At 36.8% G+C, this 22,697-nt stretch overlaps 1 protein-coding gene and 1 long non-coding RNA gene across 2 annotated transcripts in view; one reads left to right on the top strand and one right to left on the bottom strand.

Moving 5' to 3' along the window:
• The window catches only part of LOC136794624 (uncharacterized), a 157,974-nt gene that overhangs the window by 123,859 nt on the left and 11,418 nt on the right, over nt 1-22,697 (top strand). The window lies entirely within an intron of this gene.
• MTMR9 (myotubularin related protein 9) overlaps nt 9,487-22,697 on the bottom strand; it is a 92,097-nt gene continuing 78,886 nt past the window's right edge. Inside the window, exon 10 of the mRNA XM_059071299.2 lies at nt 9,487-14,268. Within this exon, the coding sequence (XP_058927282.1) occupies nt 14,105-14,268 (164 nt within the window). The 3' untranslated portion in view covers nt 9,487-14,104. The remainder of the gene's footprint in view (nt 14,269-22,697) is intronic.

Raw genomic sequence — 22,697 nt, 5'->3', positions numbered from 1 at the left:
GTTCTGAGTTAGGTAAAACAGAGATGAACACCTTCTGTAAGTCCTTCAGGTATCCTTTAGACAGGTTACAACAGACATAAGCAATAATTTGTGACTAGAGTCTGCTCTCCTCCTTCAGAACCAGACAGTAGGTGCCTATAACACAGGCTAGCACTGTTTCAAGACTGCCCTATGCTGGAAAGGGGGTGGGACAACAGCAAGTAAAAATGCCACAGATATTTCCTAAAGTTTTCAAGTTGCCTTTTTTTTTTTTTTAAGTTCAGCATGTTCTTGGTTCCTGTAAATCTTTGACTATTTTCCAGAGTTCTGACAAACTTGGTTTTGCAGTTTTTTTCTTGATGTTTCTGTGTGGGCATAAGAGGTTGGATCTGCCTACTCTGTCAATTTGCTGATGTCATACTATATGCTTTTTCAATGGTTTACTTTTTCCTGAACATTAAAGTAGTTTAAAAATATTTAAAAATCATAAATTGGTTTATTAAACTCACAATATTACTTTATTATAAAAATTTATTATCTTAATCATTTTTAACTGTACCATTCAGTATTGTTAAGTATATTCACAACAATATATTTCCCCCTCACCAAGCCTCTGGCAACCACCATTCTACTTTCTATTGCTACAAATTTGACTACTTTAGATACCTTATATAAGTGAAATCATACACTATTTGTCTTTTTGTGACTGGTTTATTTCATTTAGCCTAGTGTCAAAGTTCATCCATGTTGTAGCAAGTGACAGGATTTCCTTCTTTTTAAAGACTAAATAATATTCCATTGTATGGCTAGACCACATTATCTTTATTCGTTCATCTACTGATGGATATTCGTGTTGTTTCCACCTCTTGGTTATTATGAATATTGCTGCAATGAACATGGGTGTGCAAATATGTCTTAGAGATCTTGTTTTCAGTTTGTTTGTGTATATACCCAGAAGTAGGATTGCTGAATCATAAGGTAATTTTATTTGTAATTTTTAAAAACAATTTTAAATTTTCTTGAGGAACTGTCATAGTGTTTTCCATAGTGGCCCCACCATTTTACTTTCCCAGCAATAGGACATAAGGGTTCCAATTTCTCCACATCTTCAATACTTGTTATTTTTTGTTTTTCCTACAATGGCCAGCATAATGGGTATAATATCTCATTGTGGTTTTGATTTGTATTTCTCTGATGACTAGTGATGTTGAGTATCATTTCACAGCCTTGTTAGCCATTTGTACATCTTCTTTGGAGAAATATCTATTCAGGTCCCTTGCCCATATTTTAATCTCATGATTGGTTTTTTGTTTGTTTTTGAATTGTAGGAGTTCTTTATATATTCTGGCTATTAACCCCTTTTTAAATATATGATTTGCAAATATTTTCTCCCATGCATGTTGTCATTTAAGTCTTTTGATTATTTCCTTTGATGTGTAGAAGTTTCTAGTCCAATTTGTGTATTTTTGCTTTTGTTGCCTGTGCTTTGGGTGTCATATTCAAGAAATCATTGCCAAATCTAATGTCATCAAGATTTTCCTGTGTTTTCTTCTCGGAGTTTTATTGTTTTAAGTCTTATGTTAAAATCTTTAATCCTTTCTGAATTAATATTTTTTGTATATGATATAAGGTAATTGTCCATCTTCATTCTTTGTCATGTGGGTATCTAGTCCCAAGACCACTTTTTGAAGAGACTGTCCTTTCCCCATTATGTGTTCTTGGCACCCTTCTTGAAGATCATTTGAAAACATAAACAAGGGTTTATTTTTGGACTCTCTCTTCTGTTCCATTGGTCTTTATGTCTGTGTTTATGCAAGCACTACACTGTTTTGATTACTGTAGCTTTGTAACATACTGAACCCTGACTGGTACACCACTCCTGTTTCTTAACATTTCTGAGTCACTTTGTTTTAAATCTGTCTGTTGTATGCAGCCAAGTTGGCTTTTGCTTTATAAGTCAACTTGAATATCTTTTCTTTAAATATTAATAGGTGAATCAAGACCACTCATTTATTGATATGTCTAATGTTTGATTTTGTCATATTGTTTTCTTATACTTACTGTGTCCATTGTTATATTTACTGTATTTATTTATGTTGTTTCTTTGGAGTTCTTATTTCCTTGGGTATGAAAAGATTGGAATTTTTTCCAAGAGAGAGCACTATAATACTGTTTATAGAGGTGGTCATAGATACCATTATCCTAACTTTTTGAAATTTGATTTGTTAGATTTAAATGTCTTTGACTACTGTTATTTAAATGACAATCAATGAGCTTATTTTACTTTCTCCGTTTTTTTCTCTTATTTTAAAAAAATGCAGTTTCTACATTGTCAAAGTACATAAACTCTACATATTCTGCCACCACTGTCTCTACCTTTGTCATAGTCTTGGATCTACAGTTACAATATATTTACAGCTGTAGTCTATAGTTTTCCATCATCTTTTAATTGGATAAAACTCATTCTTCCACCAATTTCTCAGGAAGCACTCTTAACTACCATATTCCCTGAGTTCTCGCATACTTAAAAACTTTTTCAATAGCTTTGATTCTAAAAGTACAGGTTAGCTGAATATAAAATCCTGGGGTTATCCTTTTTCTTTGAATTTCTTGAAAATGCTGTTCTCCTTGTTTTATTTTGTATATTGTTGTTGAGAATTCTAATGGCAACCTGGTGGGGTTTTTCTTTTACCATCTTTATTTGAGTATAATTGCTTTACAATATTGTGTTAGTTACTGCTGTATAACATAGTGAATCAGCTATGTGTATACATATATCCCCATATGCCCTCCCTCTTGAGTCTCCTTCCCACCCTCCCTATCCCACCCCTCTAGGTGTTCACAAAGCACTGAGCTGATCTCCCCATGTGATGCAGCTTCTTCCCACTAGATAGCTAATTTACATTTGATAGTGTATATATGTCAGTGCTACTCTTTCACTTCATCCTAGCTTACCATTCCCCTCCCCCATGTCCACAAGGCCATTCTCTACGTCTGCATCTTTATTACTGTCCTGCCCCTAGTTCATCAGAACTCTTTTTTTAAGATTCTATATATATGCATTAGCTACAGTGTTTTTCTCTTTCTGACTTATTTCACTCTGTATGACAGTCTCTAGGTCCATCCACCTCACTACAAATAACTCAATTTCGTTTCTTTTTATGGCTGAGTAATACTCCACTGTATATATGTGCCACATCTTCTTTATCCATTCACCTGTCAATGGACACTTAGGTTGCTTCCATGTCCTGGCTATTGTAAAGAGTGCTGCAATGAACATTCTGGTACATGACTCTTTTTGAATTATGGTTTTCTCAGGGTATATGCCCAGTAGTGGGATTGCTGGGTCATATGGTAGTTCTATTTTTAGTTTTTTAAGGAACCTCCATAATGACTATATCAATTTACATTCCCACCAACAGTGCAAGAGGGTTCCCTTTTCTCTGCACCCTCTCCACCATTTATTGTTTGTAGAGTTTTTGATGATGGCCATTCTGACTGCTGTGAGGTGAAAGCTCATTGTAGTTTTGATTTGCGTTTCCTTAATGATGAGTGATGTTGAGCATCCTTTCATGTGTTTGTTGGCAATCTGTATATCTTCTTCGGAGAAATGTCTATTTAGATCTTCTGCCTATTTTTGGATTGTGTTGTTTGTTTATTGATATTGAGCTGCATGAGCTGCTTGTATATTTTGGAGATTAATCCTTTGTCAGTTGCTTTGTTTGCAAATATTTTCTCCCATCCTGAGGGTTGTCTTTTCATCTTGTTTATGGTTTCCTTTGCTGTGCAAAAACTTTTAAGTTTCATTAGGTCCCATTTGTTTATTTTTGTTTTTCTTTCCCTTTCTCTAGGAGGTGGGTCAAAAAGGATCTTTCTGTGACTTATGTCAAAGAGTGTTCTTGCTATGTTTCCGCTAAGAGTTTTATAGTGTCTGGCCTTACATTTAGGTCTTTAATCCAATTTGAGTTTATTTTTGTGTATGGTGTTAGGGAATGTTCTAATTTCATTCTTTTACATGTAGCTGTCCAATTATCCCAGCACCACTTACTGAAGAGTTTGTCTTTTCTCCACTGTATATTTTTGCCTCCTTTATCAAAGATAAGGTGACCATATGTATGTGGGTATATCTCTGGGCTTTCTATCCTATTCCATTGATCTATATTTCTGTTTTTGTGCCAGTACCATACTGTCTTGATTACTGTAGCTTTGTAGTATAGTCTGAAGTCAGGGAGCCTGATTCTTACAGCTCTGTTTTTCTTTCTCAGGATTGCTTTGGCTATTCGGATTTTTTGTGTTTCCATACAAATTGTGAAATTTTTTGCTCTAGTCTGTGAAAAATGCCATTGGTAGTTTCATAGGGATTGCACTGAATATGTAGATTGCTTTGGGTAGTATAGTCCTTTTCACAATGTTGATTCTTCCAATCCAAGAACATGGTATATCTTTCCATCTGTGTGTATGACCTTTAGTTTCTTTCATCAGTGTCTTATAGTTTTCTGCATACATGTTTTTTTTCTCCTTAGGTAGGTTTATTCCTAGGTATTTTATTCTTTTTGTTGCAATGGTAAATGGGAGTGTTTTCTTAATTTTACTCTCAGATTTTTCATCATTAGTATATAAGAATGCCAGAGATTTCTGTACATTAATTTTGTATCCCACTACTTTACCAGATTCATTGATTAGCTCTAGTAGTTTTCTGGTAGCATCTTTAGGATTCTCTATGTATAGTATCATGTCATCTGCAAACAGTGACAGCTTTACTTCTTCTTTTCTAATTTGGATTCCTTTTATTTCTTTTTCTTCTGATTGCTGTGGCTGAAACTTCCAAAACTGTATTGAATAATTGTGGTGAGAGTAGGCATCCTTGTCTTGTTCCTGATTTTACAGGAAATGGTTTCAGTTTTTCACCATTAAGAACATTGTTGGCTGTGGGTTTGTCATATATGGGCTGTATTATGTTGATGTAGGTTCCCTCTATGCCTACTTTCTGGAGATATTTTTATCATAAATGGGTGTTGAATTTTGTCAGAAGCTTTTTCTGCATCTATTGAGATTATCATGTGTTTTTTTCCTTCATTTTGTTAATATGGTGTATCTCATTGATTGAGTTGCATATATTGAGGAATCCTTGCAATCCTGGGATAAAGCCCAATTGATCATTTTGTATGATCCTTTTAATGTGCTTTTGGATTGTTTGCTAATATTTTGTTAGGATTTTTGCATCTATGTTCATCAGTGATATTGGCCTGGAGTTTTCTTTTTTTGTGACATCTTTGGTTTTGGTATCAGGGTGATGGTGGCCTTGTAGAATGAATTTGGGAGTGTTCCTCCCTCTGCTATATTTTGGAAGAGTTTGAGAATGATAGGTGTTAGCTGTTCCCTAAATGTTTGATAGGATTTGCCTGTGAAGCCATCTGGTCCTGGGCTTTTGTTTGTTGGAAGATTTTAATCACAGTTTCAATTTCAGTGCTTGTGATTGGTCAGTTTATATTTTCTATTTCTTCCTGGTTCAGTCTCAGAAGGTTGTGCTTTTCTAAGAATTTGTCCATTTCTTCCTGGTTGTCCATTTTATAGGCATATAGTTGCTCATAGTAATCTCTTACGATCCTTTGTATTTTTGAAGTGTCAGTTGTTACTTCTCCTTTTTCATTGCTAATTCTACTGATTTGAGTCTTCTCCCTTTTTTTCTTGAGGATTCTGGCTAGTGGTTTATCAATTTTGTTTATCTTCTCAAAGAACCAGCTTTTAGTTTTATTGATCTTTGCTATTGTTTCCTTCTTTTTCATTTATTTCTGATCTGATCTTTATGATTTCTTTTCTCCTGCTAACTTTGGGGTTTTATTGTTCTTTTTCTAATTGCTTTAGGTGTAAGGTTAGGTTGGTTTGAGATTTTTCTTGTTTCTTGAGGTAGGATTGTATTGCTGCTATAAACTTCCCTCTAAGAACTGCTTTTGCTGCATCCCATAGGTTTTGGGTCATCGTGTTTTCATTGTCATTTGCTTTTTGTATTTTCTGATTTACTCTTCGATTTCTTCAATGACCTCTTGGTTATTTAGTAGTGTATTGTTTAGCCTCCATGTGTTTGTATTTTTTCATTTTTTTTCCTGTAATTGATATGTAGTTTCAGAGCGTCGTGGTCAGAAAAGATATATGATACGATTTCAATTTTCTTAAATTTACCAAGGCTTGATTTGTAACCCAAGATACAGTCTGTCCTGGAGAATGTTCCATGAGCACTTGAGAAGGAAGTGCATTCTGTTGTTTTTGGATGGAATGTCCTATAAATATCAATTAAGTCCATCTTATTTAATGTGTCATTTCAAACTTGTGTTTCCTTATTTATTTTCATTTTCGATGATATGTCCATCGGTGAGAGTGGGGTGTTAAAGTCCCCTATTATGATTGTGTTACTGTTGATTTCCTCTTTTATGGCTGTTAGCATTTGCCTTATGTATTGAGGTACTCCTATGTTGGGTGCATAAATATTTATAATTGTTATATCTTGTTCTTGGATTGACCCCTTGATCATTATGTAGTGTCCTTCTTTGTCTCTTGTAATAGTCTTTATTTTAAAGTCCATTTTCTGATATGAGAATTGCTACTCCAGCCTTCTTTTGATTTCCATTTGCATGGAATCTTTTTCCATCCCCTCACTTTCAGTCTGTATGTGTCCCTAGGTCTGTAGTGGGTCTTTGTAGACAGCATATATATATACAAGCCTTATTTTTGTATCCATTCTGGCAGTCTGTGTCTTTTGGTTGGAGCATTTAACCCATTTACATTTAAGGAAGTTATCAATATGTATGTTCCTATTACCGTTTTCTTAATTGTTTTGGGTTTTTGTAGGTCTTTTCCTTCTCTTGTGTTTCCTGCCTAGAGAAGTTCCTTTAGCGTTTGTTGTAAACCTAGCTTGGTGTTGCTGAATTCTCGTAAATTTTGCTTGTCTGTAAAGGTTTTTATTTCTCTGTCAAGTCTGAATGAGATACTTGCTGGGTAATCTTGGTTGTAGGTTTTTCCCTTTCATCACTTTAAATTATGTTCTGCCATTCCCTTCTGGCTTGCAGAGTTTCTGCTGAAAGATCAGCTGTTAAGCTTATGGGGATTCCCTTGTATGTTATTTGTTGCTTTTCCCTTGCTGCTTTTAATATTCTTTCATTTTTGATAGTTTGATTAATATGTGTCTTGTTTTGTTTCTCCTTGGAGTTATCCTGTATGGGACTCTCTACGCTTCCTGGACTTCATTGACTATTTCCTTTCCCATGTTAGGGAAGTTTTCAACTATAATCTCTTCAAATATTTTCTCAGACCCTTTTTCTTTTCTTCTGGGATCCCTATAATTGGAATGATGGTGCATTTAATGTTGTCCCAGAGGCCTCTGTGACTGTCCTCAATTCTTTTCATTCTTTTTTCTTTATTCTGCTCTGTGGTAGTTACTTCCACTATTTTATCTTCCAGGTCATTTATCCATTCTTCTGCCTCAGTTATTCTATTGATTCCTTCCAGAGAATTTTTAATTTCATCTATTGTGTTGTCATCATTATTTGTTTGGTCTTTAGTTCTTCTAGGTCCTTGTTAAACATTTCTTGTATTTTCTCCATTCTATTTCCAAGATTTTGGATCATCTTCACTGTCATTACTCTGAATTCTTTTTCAGGTAGACTGCATATTTCCTCATTTGTTTGGTGTGGTGGGTTTTCACCTTGCTCCTTCATCTGCTGCAACCTGATTTTAAATGACTCTTTGCCTAGAGGCCCTGGGGATTTTTACCCCCTCTTCATATGTAAAGTGTAATGATTTTACTAGGATATGTCTTGAAACTGACCAGTCTGGATCCAAGTCTACTCAGACTTTCTCTTATTTCTGGAAACATTTCTTGGATTATAGGTTTAAATATTTGTCTTGTTCCATTATTTCATTTTTCTTCTTCAGGGACTCCGATTATTCATATATTGGCTCTTCTCTAAGTGTCCTCTATGTCCATCACTTTCTCTCTCATCCTTTTTGCTTACTATTTTTATTTTCACTCTTGGCCTTTCATACTTTTCTTCAACGTTTTTAAATAAATCTTCAGTTGAACCTATTCTCCCTTGAGTAATCTCACCTTCAAAATGACTTTGTCTTTATTCCTCAAATTCTTTCCTGAGTTCATTTAACTCTTGTTTTCTACCTTCCTGTTTCATTTTTGGTTATTTCTGTTTTGAGTTTTCTGATTTCTCATTTGACTTTTTTTTCCATATCATATACAGAAATTTTGTTTAAAGGTATTTATTCCTTTTGGAATGTGTGTTAGAGTTTTATTTTGCTTAATGTTTTGTTTACTGGGGGATAATTTTCATCAGCTGAAATATTTTCTCATTTTAATTTTATACCTTTGCATAGGTACTATTTTCTGTCCACTTTGTGCTTTTAAATTTTTTAAAAATGATTTTACGGCTTCCCTGGTGGCACAGTGGTTGAGTCCGCCTGCCAATGCAGGGGACACAGGTTCATGCCCCGGTCTGGGGGGCTCATGAGCCATGGCCGCTGAGCCTGCGCTCCACAACGGAAGAGGCCACAACAGTGAGAGGCCCATGTACCGCAAAAAAAAAAAAAAAAAAAAATTTAAGCTTACAAATACGTTTTCAGTCTTTCCTTTTCCTCTATAAGCTCCATAGTTTACAAGAATACAAAGCTCCATAATTTACAAGAATACAGACTTATTTGGTAGAATGTCCCTCAATTTAATGTTTGCCTGATGCTTCCTCATAATTAGATTCAGGTTGTGCTTTTTGTTTTTTGCAAAAAATGCTGTAAGTGATGCTGTGTTCTCAGTGGATTCTATCAGAAGGCACATGATGTTGATTTGTTCCATTACTAGTGATGTTAATTATGTTTGGATTAGGTGGTATCTACCAGGTTCCTTCACTGTAAAGTTACTGTTTTCCTCTTTGTAACTGGTATTTTATGGAAAGATACTTTGAGACTATATGCTTTTGCTCAAACTTTCACCTGCTAGTTTTAGCATCCACTGACAGTGATTCCCTAGATCAGTTATTACTAGTGACTAAACAGTGATTTTCTAATGTCATCATTCTTTCTATATTTCATAGTTGGCATTCTACCCTAAGGAGGAGCTTTGCCTTTTCTCTCATTGATTTATTCACATCAATACATACTGAATAAATAGTACGTGTAATATATACTCCTAATTCTTGGGAGATATAGGTGAAAAGTATTTAGGTGGAAAGGTCTTGATGTCTGCAGCTTACCCTCAAATGTTTCAGCAAAATAATAGTAATCATACATACACACACACACTCAAGGGTGTTAAAGCAAATGTGAAAAAAAATGTCATACTGTTCACCTAGATTGAATATTTAAGGAATATCACTGTACTATTTTGCAACTTTTTTGCAGATCTGAATTTTTTCAAAATATAAGGTCCAAATATATATATAGCAATTTTAATCAAGACACTGCCAAACCTTCACAAATATTTGAAAAAAAGTCAGCCTATAGATTTAATTTAGTGCATTTGAATGTATTCAAAGTTTATTACCATTGTCTATAGATATTTAACACTAGCATCTGTGCAACAGTCCTCTGAGGCAGAGGGAGAACATGACACATAAATCTCATACACTAAGATAACAGTACCATGTTTGACAGGTTTGTTTGATTCAGTAAACCAAGCTTGACAAAGCAGCCAACTCAAGATAAATGATTCCAGTCTTAGGACATAAGTGAACTTACCACTTAAGGAAACATTACAAATAATATTAAAATGTTACACAGACTTAACAGAAGTTCAGGATTTCCCCTATATGCTGACAGATTCATCACGTAGAAACCTGTACATTACAGTACTCTGAGGTTTTAGCAAAGCATACATTACAGACCCATTTGCCATACAGTGCAGTTTTATTGTGTTAGAAATGAATAATAGTGCACTTATATCCCAGAGTCACATTCAAATATATCAAGAGTACAATTCAAATACATGGCTACTGAAGAAATACATACTTTTTAAATTTTAAATTTATTTTAAAAAATAACTAAGTTGTGCAAGTACAACACTTTCAGTGTAGATGATAATAGATCTATAAGGATTCTAAAAAGCAGAACTCAGGGTGTATTTGTGTAGAAGAATCCACCTCTCCAAAAATACATGCATTTGAAAAAGTGAAGCAGATGTCTTGGGCAGACAGACACAGGCAGTGTTGCACAACTTGTTTTTATTACAAATCACAAATATATTTAATCTGTATACTCACAGGCAAACAGAATGGCCCTAGAAGACAGTAAGCTCTCATCATGAAGTATTTTTCTCGACAATGTAGTATCTGCAGTGAGCCCCGTTATTTTTCATTAATTAAGCAGAAACTACAGTTCTGCACTGTAGTTCAAAAATAGGACATTAGTTTATTTTAAAGGGAATTTAGATTACAAGTTCAGACTTTCTAAAACCTAGCCCTAGAGTTTCTGGGCTTTTGGTTTAAAGGAAGAAAATGCTGTGGACACTAGATTATAAGGACTGAGTGAAGGCAGAAGTCGTTTTATTCAAGAAAACAAAAATTAGCATTTCATACCATCTGAGAATATTAATGTAGAAACCAGTCTTTTCCTGTTTTTTGTTAATACGGTGAATTACACAAAAATACTACCTATAATAACTTATTGTACCAGCTCTGGAGGGGGAAGATCTGAGCCATGTTAAAGAATAAGAAATAATTAATCTTTGTCTTGAGGTATAGGATAAACTTGTATCAGAGGTACTGAATGAATGACTTCATTCTCTCATACATTTCAAAGCTTCCAGAACCAGGGGACTAACTGTTCTAAATATTGCCCACTTTTTGTCCAGGAAATACCTCTCTGATAAAGAGTGCTCCTAATAGACTCATGTCATTTTAATTCATTAAATCTGGATATGGGTAAATACCAAAACTGTGTCTCAGGTTAAGGTCTGATAGTGAGTGAACCTGATGACTTGGTTAAAACTGACAATTAAAACAGCTAATCTTGAAACCAGATAACTTTAAGAGTTACATCTTAAGCAGATTATTTTTAAGTGCAGCAAAATATTCCCCCTGTTTTTCACTTCAAGAGACAATTACTGGTCAAATCTTTTCCATGATATTGACTTTTTAAATTTAACATAAATACTGACTGAATCAAAGACTAAAATCTCACTAAATTTTCATCCTTTAAAATGAAAAGCAGTGACATATCACCTCTACAAAATCAGGCTTTAGAATTCAAAGAAAAGTTTTTAAATTCTCCATACGGATCTTAAATGACTATCTATCTGTTGTCTTCCAAAGTTTTCCCAAAAATCACTTTAAAAACTTGCTTCAAAGGCCTAATTTTTCTTAGAAATAAAACGAATTTATAGGTGTCTTAAACCTGTAAGGTTTTATAATTTCTGCTTGTTTTCTTCCCATTTAATAAAATCAAAATGAAAAATTCAAACTACTGAAAAGCTTTAGACCACCCAAAAAGTTTCAGCATTTTTATATAACCAAACTATGTTCTTCTGATTTTTAAAAAATTATTAATTTAAATCTAAGGATCCCTGTACAGTAGCAATATTTTAAAAATATTCTTTGTGGGGCTTACTTTTTTGCATTCCAAAAATGTAAACCAGCCTTCACAATAATGATTATATCTCACTTTATTATTGGCTTGTAATAGGGTAATCTGCATGCTCACTAATTCGGCCATCATTCTCTTCATTAAAGTTTTTAAAGCCATATTTAGCAAAGACAATTCTCCAAACTTAACCTTTAATAACTAGCTTCTCATAAGTATATCCACTGTAATTATTCTTTTCATCCAAAGGATGAGTAACTTAATAGTATTACTAAAAACTCTCTTCAAATTATATTGATAAAGCACTTGTCTTTGACAGAGTTCTCAAGCTTGGGGAAACTTTAGTATTTGCCTTATTAGATGACACCTTTGAAAGTGTACTGATATCAAAGTTTGTTTTTACACCCTGTAAACTGAACTGAGGTTTGGACAATCCCTAATTATAAATTAACACTAAAACACAAACTTGTCCAAACAGCTTATGACTGCTGTCTCAATAAGAGAAAGAAAAAGAAATTGAAACATTATACTATTACTGTACTCTGGCTCACATGTAAAATGTTCATCAGGAAGACAGGTATAAGTTAATGGCATACAATTTCTCCATGACCAAGCCTAATAAAAAATCCCTCCTAAGTTTCCACCCACAGAAGCCTTATGGCCAATTAATATTACCAGTGAGAGTCACTTCTAAAGAATCACTAAAAGAAAATCTCTATATGGTTTTCCTTATGGGTCCATTAACTGAGGAGAAAAAGGCTCCTTCTTCAATTTTGAGGATCCATAAAATGCTAGGGTGTTTCCTCTTTTAAAAAAATACAGACATTTCACACAACACACAGATATCTACAGCAAGAAAGTACATCTTCTTTGCTCCTTGCCTTATTAGCCTTTAGGTGAGGGCTTTAATGCCCCAAGATTCGTAACTATAGCCAACAAAACAGGTCAGAATAAAACTGGGCTTAGAGGAGAAAGCAGACAAATTTACCAAAAGAGAGCTCTAACTGTGGATTGCTGTCTAGCCTTTTGCTACAAGTCTGAGGAAACAGGAAGAAAAAAAAAAGTTTGGGCAACTGGAGATAAAAAGTGTTTGCCACTTTCTAAGGCTTCTAAATGTGGACACAGATTTTGCTACAGTCGATTTTGAAGAATTAAAATTTTAACTCAGTACATAGCCCTAAAGCAGGGTTCTGTTTTGGTGTGTTTTACAATGAAATGGTTATATATAGATGGGATGGAAACGGTATTAAAGACTGCCCTTCAACTATCCTTTTAAAGGAGAACTAGAATTGACAGTATCTGTTAAAACGACCTGTGCCACAAAACAAAATTGTATAAGGAAAGCACCAAACCACAAACTTTTAGAATTACAGGCATAAACCAGCATAGCACATAAATATAGGCATCATTGTTTCTGTAACATTGAAACATTTCAAATTGGCTTCTGAAGTTTAAAACATAGCTGCATCATGTTCATAAACTTTCACCTCCACTTAAATTATTATTTGCCTAACATATAATGAACAAATCAGCAGAGTCAAGATAATGTTCAAAAGGCTCAAGACAATAAGAAAATTTTAACCTTAGCATTAGTAAACTCTTAGAATATTTTAAAATAAAATAAAACACAATAAAACACACATATCCGTACATAAACCAGTGCAATAAGAACTACAGACAAGGGCAGTGCATCTCTGGTTTAAGGAAACCGTATTTGTAGCTTAATCATTAACAAATTAACATCTATTCTAAATGACGGTTTAACGTTACATCCAGCATTTGACACATATTTAACGTGTGTCAAAACCCTGAAAAACCAATTCAACACTAATGATAGCTTAATCAGTAACAAATTCCTACTTTATTTCTATATTGCACATATTTTAGTGTCACAATAAATTTACTTCTTAATGTAAATATCAGCGAACTATAGCTGTTGCCCTTGTAAAAATAATTTACCTTGAATAAATATTCAGCTTTTGCTTTCTTGACAAATCAGAATGAGGATGAATTCAGCTCTGTCAGTCCAAAACTATTTGAAAGAGAATGGCTTTTTTATGTGGCAAAGATATTGGAAATGGCATGTTAAACACAAAATTATTCCTTTACCAACCATTTCAGGTTTGAAAAATATTTCGATATTTGGAGTGATTCAAAGTCTGATCCTTTTTTTAAACTAACAGACATTCCCTAAGAGATTAATCATATTCTTGACTGGTCTGGAGCACTGTTTGGAAAGTGGATGCAGAGAAAAGCTTAGGGGAAATGGCATATACACAAATGGCATTAAATAGGTCACTTGCTTCATGTAAAATAAAATGACTAGCACCTCCTTCCTGCTCCCAAAGTGAAGAGGCCTAACAGGCCACATGAAACATGAATAATTACAGTAAGTTCCATTCATAAATTTTTGAGGAGTCCATTATATTAGAAGGTTCTCACATCTAAAGCCTTAAGTTTAAGGCTACTGTGTGAAAGTGAACTGAAGGGCAAGGGAGACAGAAATGGGATACCAGTTGGGATGGTCCTCCGAGGGCTGCAGGGGATCTGGAATTCAGGGGCTCTCCTGCATCCCATCCTCAGTCTCCAGTTCTGCCAACTGCCGCCTAAGGATATTTACTTTTGCTTGTAATTCCTTGTTATATTCAATGATGTTAACCATTTCTTCATATGCTTCATCCAAATACTTGGAAGATCTGTTCCAACGCAGAAAAATACCTATTGAATCCACAAAAGGAAAACAGAAGGGAAAAAGATACACACAATGGTTGTGGTTAATATATAATCCCATGCATTATAATCCTTCTCATTTTTTCACAATTCACATCTGTGTTTTATTATACTCTAAAATATACAGCAATCTTGTGGTATTGAAAGAGTAAAACTGAATACAGTATTCAAGAAGTCACTCTGAGGGAACCCCCACATAAGGTTAACAGCTGATTTCTCAGCAGAAACTCTACAAGCCAGAAGGGACTGGTATGATATATTTAAAGTGATGAGAGGGAAGAGCCTACAACCAAGATTACTCTACCCGGCAAGGATCTCATTCAGACTCAATGGAGAAATCAAAAGCTTCACAGACAAAAGCTAAGAGAATTCAGCACCACCAAACCACCTCTACAACAAATGCTACAGGAACTTCTCTAAGAGGGAAACACAAGAGAAGAAAAGGACCTACAAAAACAAACCCATAACAATTTAAAAAATGGTAATAGGAACATACATATTGATAATTACCTTAAATGTGAATGGATTAAATGCTCCAACCAAAAGACACAGGCTTGCTGAATGGATAAAAGAACAAGACCCAGAGACGGCTTAAAGATGGCGGAAGAGTAAGACGCGGAGATCTCCTTCCTCCTCACAGAGACATCAGAAATACATCTACACGTGGAACTTCTCCTATAGAACACCCACCGAACGCTGGCAGAAGACCTCAGACCTCCAAAAAGGCAAGAAACTCCCCACATATCTGGGTAGGGCAAAAGAAAAAAGAATAAACAGGGACAAAAGAATAGGGACGGGACCTACGCCAGTGGGAGGGAGCCGTGAAGGAGGAAAGACTCCCACACACTAGAGGCCCCTTCGCGGGCGAAGACTGCGGGCGCCGGAGGGGGAAGCTCCAGAGCCGCGGAGGACAGCTCAGCCACAGGGGTGCGGAGGGCAAAGCGGAGAGATTCCCGCAGAGGATCGGTGCCGACCGGCACTCACCAGCCCAAGAGGCTTGTCTGCTCGCCCGCCGAGGCGGGCGGGGCCGGGAGCTGAGGCTTGGGCTTCAGTCGGATCCCAGGGAAAGGTCTGGAGTTGGCAGAGTGAAGACAGCTTGAAGGGGGCTAGTGCGCCACGGCTGGCTGGGAGGGAGTTCGGGAGAAGTCTGGAGCTGCCGAAGAGGCAAGAGACCTTTTCCTCCCTCTTTGCTGCCTGGGCGCCAGGAGAGGGGATTAAGTGCGCCGCTTAAAGGAGCCCTAGAAGCGGGCGTGGAGCTGCCGAAGAGACAAGAGACTTTTTCTTGCCTCTCTGCTTCCTTGGGTGTGAGGTGAGGGTATTAAGAGCACCGCGTAGAGGAGCTCCAGAAACGGGCGCGAGCCGCTGCTGTCGGCACGGACAGTAGAGACGGGTGTCAGACGCTAAGGTTGCTGCTGCCACCACCAAGAGGCCTGTGTGTGAGCACAGGTCACTCTCCACACCGGCCCTCCCGGGAGCCCGTGCAGTCCGCCACTGCCGGGGTCCCAGGATCCAGGGACAGCTTCCCCGGGAGAACGCACGGCGCGCCTTGGGCCTGTGCAGCATCACGTCGGCCTCTGCCGCCGCGGACTCGCCCCGCCCCCGTGCCACTCCCTCCCCCCAGCCTGAGTGAACTGGAGCCCCCGAATCAACTGCTCCTTTAACATCGTCCTGTCTGAGCGAAGGGCAGTCGCCCTCGGACAACCTACACGCAGAGGCGGGACCAAGTCCAAAGCTGAACCCCAGGAGCTGTGCGAACAGAGAGGAGAGGGGGAGGTCTCTCCCAGCAGCCTCAGAAGCGGCGGATTAAAGCTCCACAATCAACTTGAAGTGCCCTGCATCTGTTGAAAACCTGAATAGACAATGAATCATCCCAAGTTGAGGAGGTGGACTTTGAGAGCAAGATATACTATTATTTTCCCCTTTTTTTTCTTTTTATGAGTGTGTATGTGTGTGATGCTGTGTGAGATTTTGTCTGTATAGCTTTGCTTGCACCATTTGTCCTAGGGTTAGACCGACCCATTTTTCTGTTTTTTTTTTTTAAAGGAAACTTTTCTTCTTAATAATTATTTTTTATTTTAATAACTATACTTTATACTACTCTGTCTTCTCCCTTTCTTTCTTCCTTTCTTCCTTCCTTTCTTCCCTCCTTTCTTCCTTCCCTTCCTCTCTTCCTTCCTCCCTTTCTTCCTCTGCACCTTCCTTCCTTCCTTTCTTGCTTCCTTCCTTCATTTCTTCCTTCCTTTCTTCCTCCCTTCCCTCCCTCCCTCCTTCCTTCCTTTTCTTTCCTCTCTATTTATTCTACCTTTTATTTTGAGCCGTGTGGATTAAAGGTTCTTGGCGCCCCAGCCAGGCACCAGGGCGGTGTCCCTGAGGTGGGAGAACCAACCTCTAGACACTAGTCCACAAGAGACCTCCGAGCTCCACGTAATATCAGACGGCGAAAAATCTCCCAGAGACCTCCATCTCAACACCAAGACCCAGCTTCACTCAAGGACCAGCAAAGAACAGTGCTGGACACCCTATCCCCAACAAAGAACAAGACAGGTCTACAGCCCCATCCATTAGCAGAGAGGCTGCCTAAAATCATAATAAGGTTACCAACATCCCCAAACACACCACCAGACGAGGACCTGCCCACCAGAAAGACAAGATCCAGGCTCATCCATCAGAACAGAGGCACTAGTCCCCCCCAACCTGGGAATCTACTCAACCCACTGAACCAACCTTAGCCACTGGGGACAGACACCAAAAACAACAGGAACTACGAACCTGCAGCGTGCAAAAAGGAGACCTCAAACACAGTAAGATAAGCGAAATGAGAAGACAGAAAAACACACAACAGATGAAGGAGCAAGATAAAAACACACCAGACCTAACAGATGAAGAGGTAATAGCCAATCTACCTGAAAGAGAATTTAGAATAATGATGGTGAAGATGATGCAAAATCTTGGAAATAGAATAGACAATTTGCAAGAAACAGTCAACAGGGACCTAGAAGAAATAAAGAGGAAGCAAGAAACGATGAGCAACACAATAAATGAAATTAAAAATACTCTAGATGGGATCAATAGCAGAATAACTGAGGCAGAAGGACGGATAAGTGACCTGGAAGATAAAATAGTGGAAATAACTACTGCAGAGCAGAAGAAAGAAAAAAGAATGAAAAGAACTGAGGACAGTCTCAGAGACCTCTGGGACAACATTAAACGCACCAACATTCGAATTATAGGGGTCCCAGAAGAAGAGAAAAAGAAAGGGACTGAGAAAATATTTGAAGAGATTATAGTTGAAAACTTCCCTAATATAGGAAAGGAAATAGTCAATCAAGTCCAGGAAGCACAGAGAGTTCCATACAGGATAAACCCAAAGAGAAATACGCCAAGACACATAATAATCAAACTGTCAAAAATTAAATACAAAGAAAACATATTAAAAGCAGCAAGGGAAAAACAACAAATAACACACAAGGGAATCCCCATAAGATTAACATCTGATCTTTCAGCAGAAACTCTACAAGCCAGAAGGGAGTGGCAGGACATATTTAAAGTGATGAAGGAAAAAAACCTACAACCAAGATTACTCTACCCAGCAAGGATCTCATTCAGATTTGATGGAGAAATTAAAACCTTTACAGACAAGCAAAAACTGAGAGAGTTCAGCACCACCAAACCAGCTCTACAACAAATCCTAAAGGAACTTCTCTAGGCAAGAAACACAAGAGAAGGAAAAGGCCTACAAGAACAACCCGAAACAATTAAGTAAATGGTAATAGGAACATACATATCGATAATTACCTTAAATGTAAATGGATTAAATGCTCCCACCAAAAGACACAGACTGGCTGAATGGATACAAAACCAAGACCCATATATATGCTGTCTACAAGAGACCCACTTCAGACCTAGGGACACATACAGACTGAAAGTAAGGGGATGGAAAAAGATATTCCATGCAAATGGAAATCAGAAGAAAGCTGGAGTAGCAATTCTCATATCAGACAAAATAGACTTTAAAATAAAGACTATTACAAGAGACAAAGAAGGACACTACATAATGATCAAGGGATCGATCCATGAAGAAGATATAACAATTGTAAATATTTATGCATCCAACATAGGAGCACCTCAATACATAAGGCAAATACTAACAGCCTTAAAAGGGGAAATCGACAGTAACACAATTATAATGGGGGACTTTAACACCCCACTTTCACCAATGGACAGATCATCCAAAATGAAAATAAATAAGGAAACACAAGCTTTAAATGATACATTACACAAGATGGACTTAATTGATATTTATAGGACATTCCATCCAAAAACAACAGAATACACATTTTTCTCAAGTGCTCATGGAACATTCTCCAGGATTGATCATATATTGGGTCACAAATCTAGCCTTGGCAAATTTAAGAAAATTGAAATCGTATCAAGTATCTTTTCCGACCACAACGCTATGAGACTAGATATCAATTATAGGAAAAGATCTGTAAAAAATACAAACACATGGAGGCTAAACAATACACTACTTAATAACGAAGTGATCACTGAAGAAATCAAAGAGGAAATCAAAAAATACTTAGAAACAAATGACAATGGAGACACAACGACCCAAAACCTATGGGATACAGCAAAAGCAGTTCTAAGAGGGAAGTTTATAGCAATACAATCATACCTTAAGAAACAGGAAACATCTCGAATAAACAACCTAACTTTGCACTTAAAGCAATTAGAGAAAGAAGAACAAAAAACCCCCAAATTTAGCAGAAGGAAAGAAATCATAAAGATCAGATCAGAAATAAATGAAAAAGAAGTGAAGGAAACAATAGCAAAGATCAATAAAAGTAAAAGCTGGTTCTTTGAGAAGATAAATAAAATTGATAAACCATTAGCCAGACTCATCAAGAATAAAAGGGAGAAGATTCAAATCAATAGAATTAGAAATGAAAAAGGAGATATAACAACGGACACTGTAGAAATACAAAAGATTATTAGAGATTACTACAAGCAACTGTATGCCAATAAAATGGACAACCTGGAAGAAATGGACAAATTCTTAGAAATGCACAACCTGCTGAGACTGAACCAGGAAGAAATAGAAAATATGAACAGACCAATCACAAGCACTGAAATTGAAACTGTGATTAAAAATCTTCCAGCAAACAAAAGCCCAGGACCAGATGGTTTCACAGGCGAATTCTATCAAACATTTAGAGAAGAGCTAACACCTATCCTTCTCAAACTCTTCCAACAGATAGCAGAGGGAGGAACACTCCCAAACTCATTCTATGAGGCCAACATTACCCTGATACCAAAACCAGACAAAGACGTCACAAAGAAAGAAAACTACAGGCCAATATCACTGATGAACATAGATGCAAAAAGCCTCAACAAAATATTAGCAAACAGAATCCAACAGCACATTAAAAGGATCATACACCATGATCAAGTGGGGTTTATCCCAGGAATGCAAGGATTCTTCAATATACGCAAATCAATCAACGTGATACACCATATCAACAAACTGAAGGAGAAAAACCATATGATCATCTCAATAGATGCAGAGAAAGCTTTTGACAAAATTCAACACTCATTTATGATAAAAACTTTGCAGAAAGTAGGCATACAGGGAACTTTCCTCAACATAATAAAGGCCATATATGACAAACCCACAGCTAGCATCGTTCTCAATGGTGAAAAACTGAAACCATTTCCACTAAGATCAGGAACAAGACAAGGTTGCCCACTCTCACCACTCTTATTCAACATAGTTTTGGAAGTTCTAGCCACAGCAATCAGAGAAGAAAAAGAAATAAAAGGAATCCAAATAGGAAAAGAAGAAGTAAAGCTGTCACTGTTTGCAGATGACATGATACTATACATAGAGAATCCTAAGGATGCTACCAGAAAACTACTAGAGCTAATCAATGAATTTGGTAAAGTTGCAGGATACAAAATTATTGCACAGAAATCTCTGGCATTCTTATATACTAATGATGAAAAATCTGAGAGTAAAATTAAGAAAACACTCCCATTTACCATTGCAACAAAAAGAATAAAATATCTAGGAATAAACCTACCTAAGGAGACAAAAGACTTGTATGCAGAAAACTATAAGACACTGATGAAAGAAATTAAAGAGGGTACAAATAGGTGGAGAAATATACCATGTTCTTGGATTGGAAGAATCAACATAGTGAAAATGACTATACTACCCAAAGCAATCTACCGATTCAATGCAATCCCTATCAAATTACCACTGGCATTTTTTACAGAACTAGAACAAAAAATTTCACAATTTGTATGGAAACACAAAAGACCCCGAATAGCCAAAGCAATCTTGAGAACGAGAAATGGAGCTGGAGGAATTAGGCTCCCTGACTTCAGACTCTACTACAAGGCTACAGTAATTAAGACAATATGGTACTGGCACAAAAACAGAAATATAGATCAATGGAACAGGATAGAGAGCCCAGAGATAAACCCACACACATATGGTCACCTTATCTTTGATAAAGGAGGGAAGGATATACAGTGGAGAAAAGACAGCCTCTTCAATAAGTGGTGCTGGGAAAACTGGACAGCTACATGTAAAAGTATGAAATTAGAACACTCCCTAACACCACACACAAAAATAAACTCAAAATGGGTTAAAGACCTAAATGTAAGGCCAGACACTATCAAACTCTTAGAGGAAAACATAGGCAGAACACTATACGACATAAATCACAGCAAGATCCTTTTTGACCCATCTCCTAGAGAAATGGAAATAAAAACACAAATAAACAAATGGGACCTAATGAAACTTAAAAGCTTTTGCACAGCAAAGGATACCATAAACAAGACCAAAAGACAACCCTCAGAATGGGAGAAAATATTTGCAAATGAAGCAAATGACAAAGGATTAATTTCCAAAATTTATAAGCAACTCATGCAGCTCAATAACAAAAAAACAAACAACCCAATCCAAAAATGGGCAGAAGAACTAAATAGACATTTCTCCAAAGAAGATATACAGATTGCTAACAAACACATGAAAGAATGCTCAACCTCATTAATCATTAGAGAAATGCAAATCAAAACTACAATGAGATATCATCTCACACCGGTCAGATTGGCCATCATCAAAAACTCTAGAAAAAATAAATGCTGGAGAGGGTGTGGAGAAAAGGGAACCCTCTTGCACTGCTGGTGGGAATGTAAATTGATACAGCCGCTATGGAGAACAGTATGGAGGTTCCTTAAAAAACTACAAATAGAACTACCATACGACCCAGCAATCCCACTACTGGGCATATACCCTGAGAAAACCATAATTCAGAAAGACTCATGTACCAAAATGTTCATTGCAGCTCTATTTACAATAGCCAGGACATGGAAGCAACCTAAGTGTCCATCAACAGATGAATGGATAAAGAAGATGTGGCACATATATACAATGGAATATTACTCAGCCATAAAAAGAAATGAAACTGAGTTATTTATAATGAGGTGGATGGACCTGGAGTCTGTCATACAGAGTGAAGTAAGTCAGAAGGAGAAAAACAAATACCATATGCTAACACATATATATGGACTCTAAGGGAAAAAAATGTCATGAAGAGATTAGTGGTAGGACGGGAATAAAACACAGACTTACTGGAGCATGGACTTGAGGATATGGGGAGGGGGAGGGGTGGGCTGTGACGAAGTGGGGGAGTGGCAGGGACATATATACACTATCAAATGTAAATTAGATAGCTGGTGGGAAGCTGCTGCATAGCACAGGGAGATCACCTCTGTGCTTTGTGACCGCCTTGGGGGGTGGGATAGGGAGGGTGGGAGAGAGGGTGATGCAAGAGGGAGGAGATGTGGGAGCATGTGTGTATGTATAACTGATTTAGTTTGTTGTAGAGGGAAAACTAACACACTATTGTAAAACAATTATACTCCAATAAAGATGTTAAAAAAAAAAAAAAAAGAACAAGACCCATATATATGCTGTCTACAAGAGACCCACTTCAGACCTAGGGACACACAAAGACTGAAAGTGAGGGGATGGAAAAAGATATTCCATGCAAAAAGAAATCAAAAGAAAGCTGGAGTAGCAATACTCATATCAGACAAAATAGACTTTAAAATAAAGACTGTTACAAGAGACAAGGACACTACACAATGATCAAGGGATCAATCCAAGAAGTTATATCAATTATAAATGTATATGCACCCAACGTAGGAGCACCTCAATACATAAGGCAACTGCTAAAAGCTATAAAAGAGGAAACTGACAGTAACACAATAATAGTGGGGGACTTTAACACCTCACTTACACCAATGAACAGATCATCCAAACAGAAAATTAAAAAGGAAACACAAGCTTTAAATGACACAATAGATCAGATAGATTTAACTGATATTTATAGGACATTCCATCCAAA

Source organism: Kogia breviceps, chromosome 8 (genome assembly GCF_026419965.1).
Source record: "Kogia breviceps isolate mKogBre1 chromosome 8, mKogBre1 haplotype 1, whole genome shotgun sequence".
In the NCBI taxonomy this organism is placed as follows: domain Eukaryota; kingdom Metazoa; phylum Chordata; class Mammalia; order Artiodactyla; family Physeteridae; genus Kogia; species Kogia breviceps.
The sequence above is the reverse complement of the archived record's forward strand: the minus strand, read 5'-3'. Positions and strand labels throughout refer to the sequence as shown.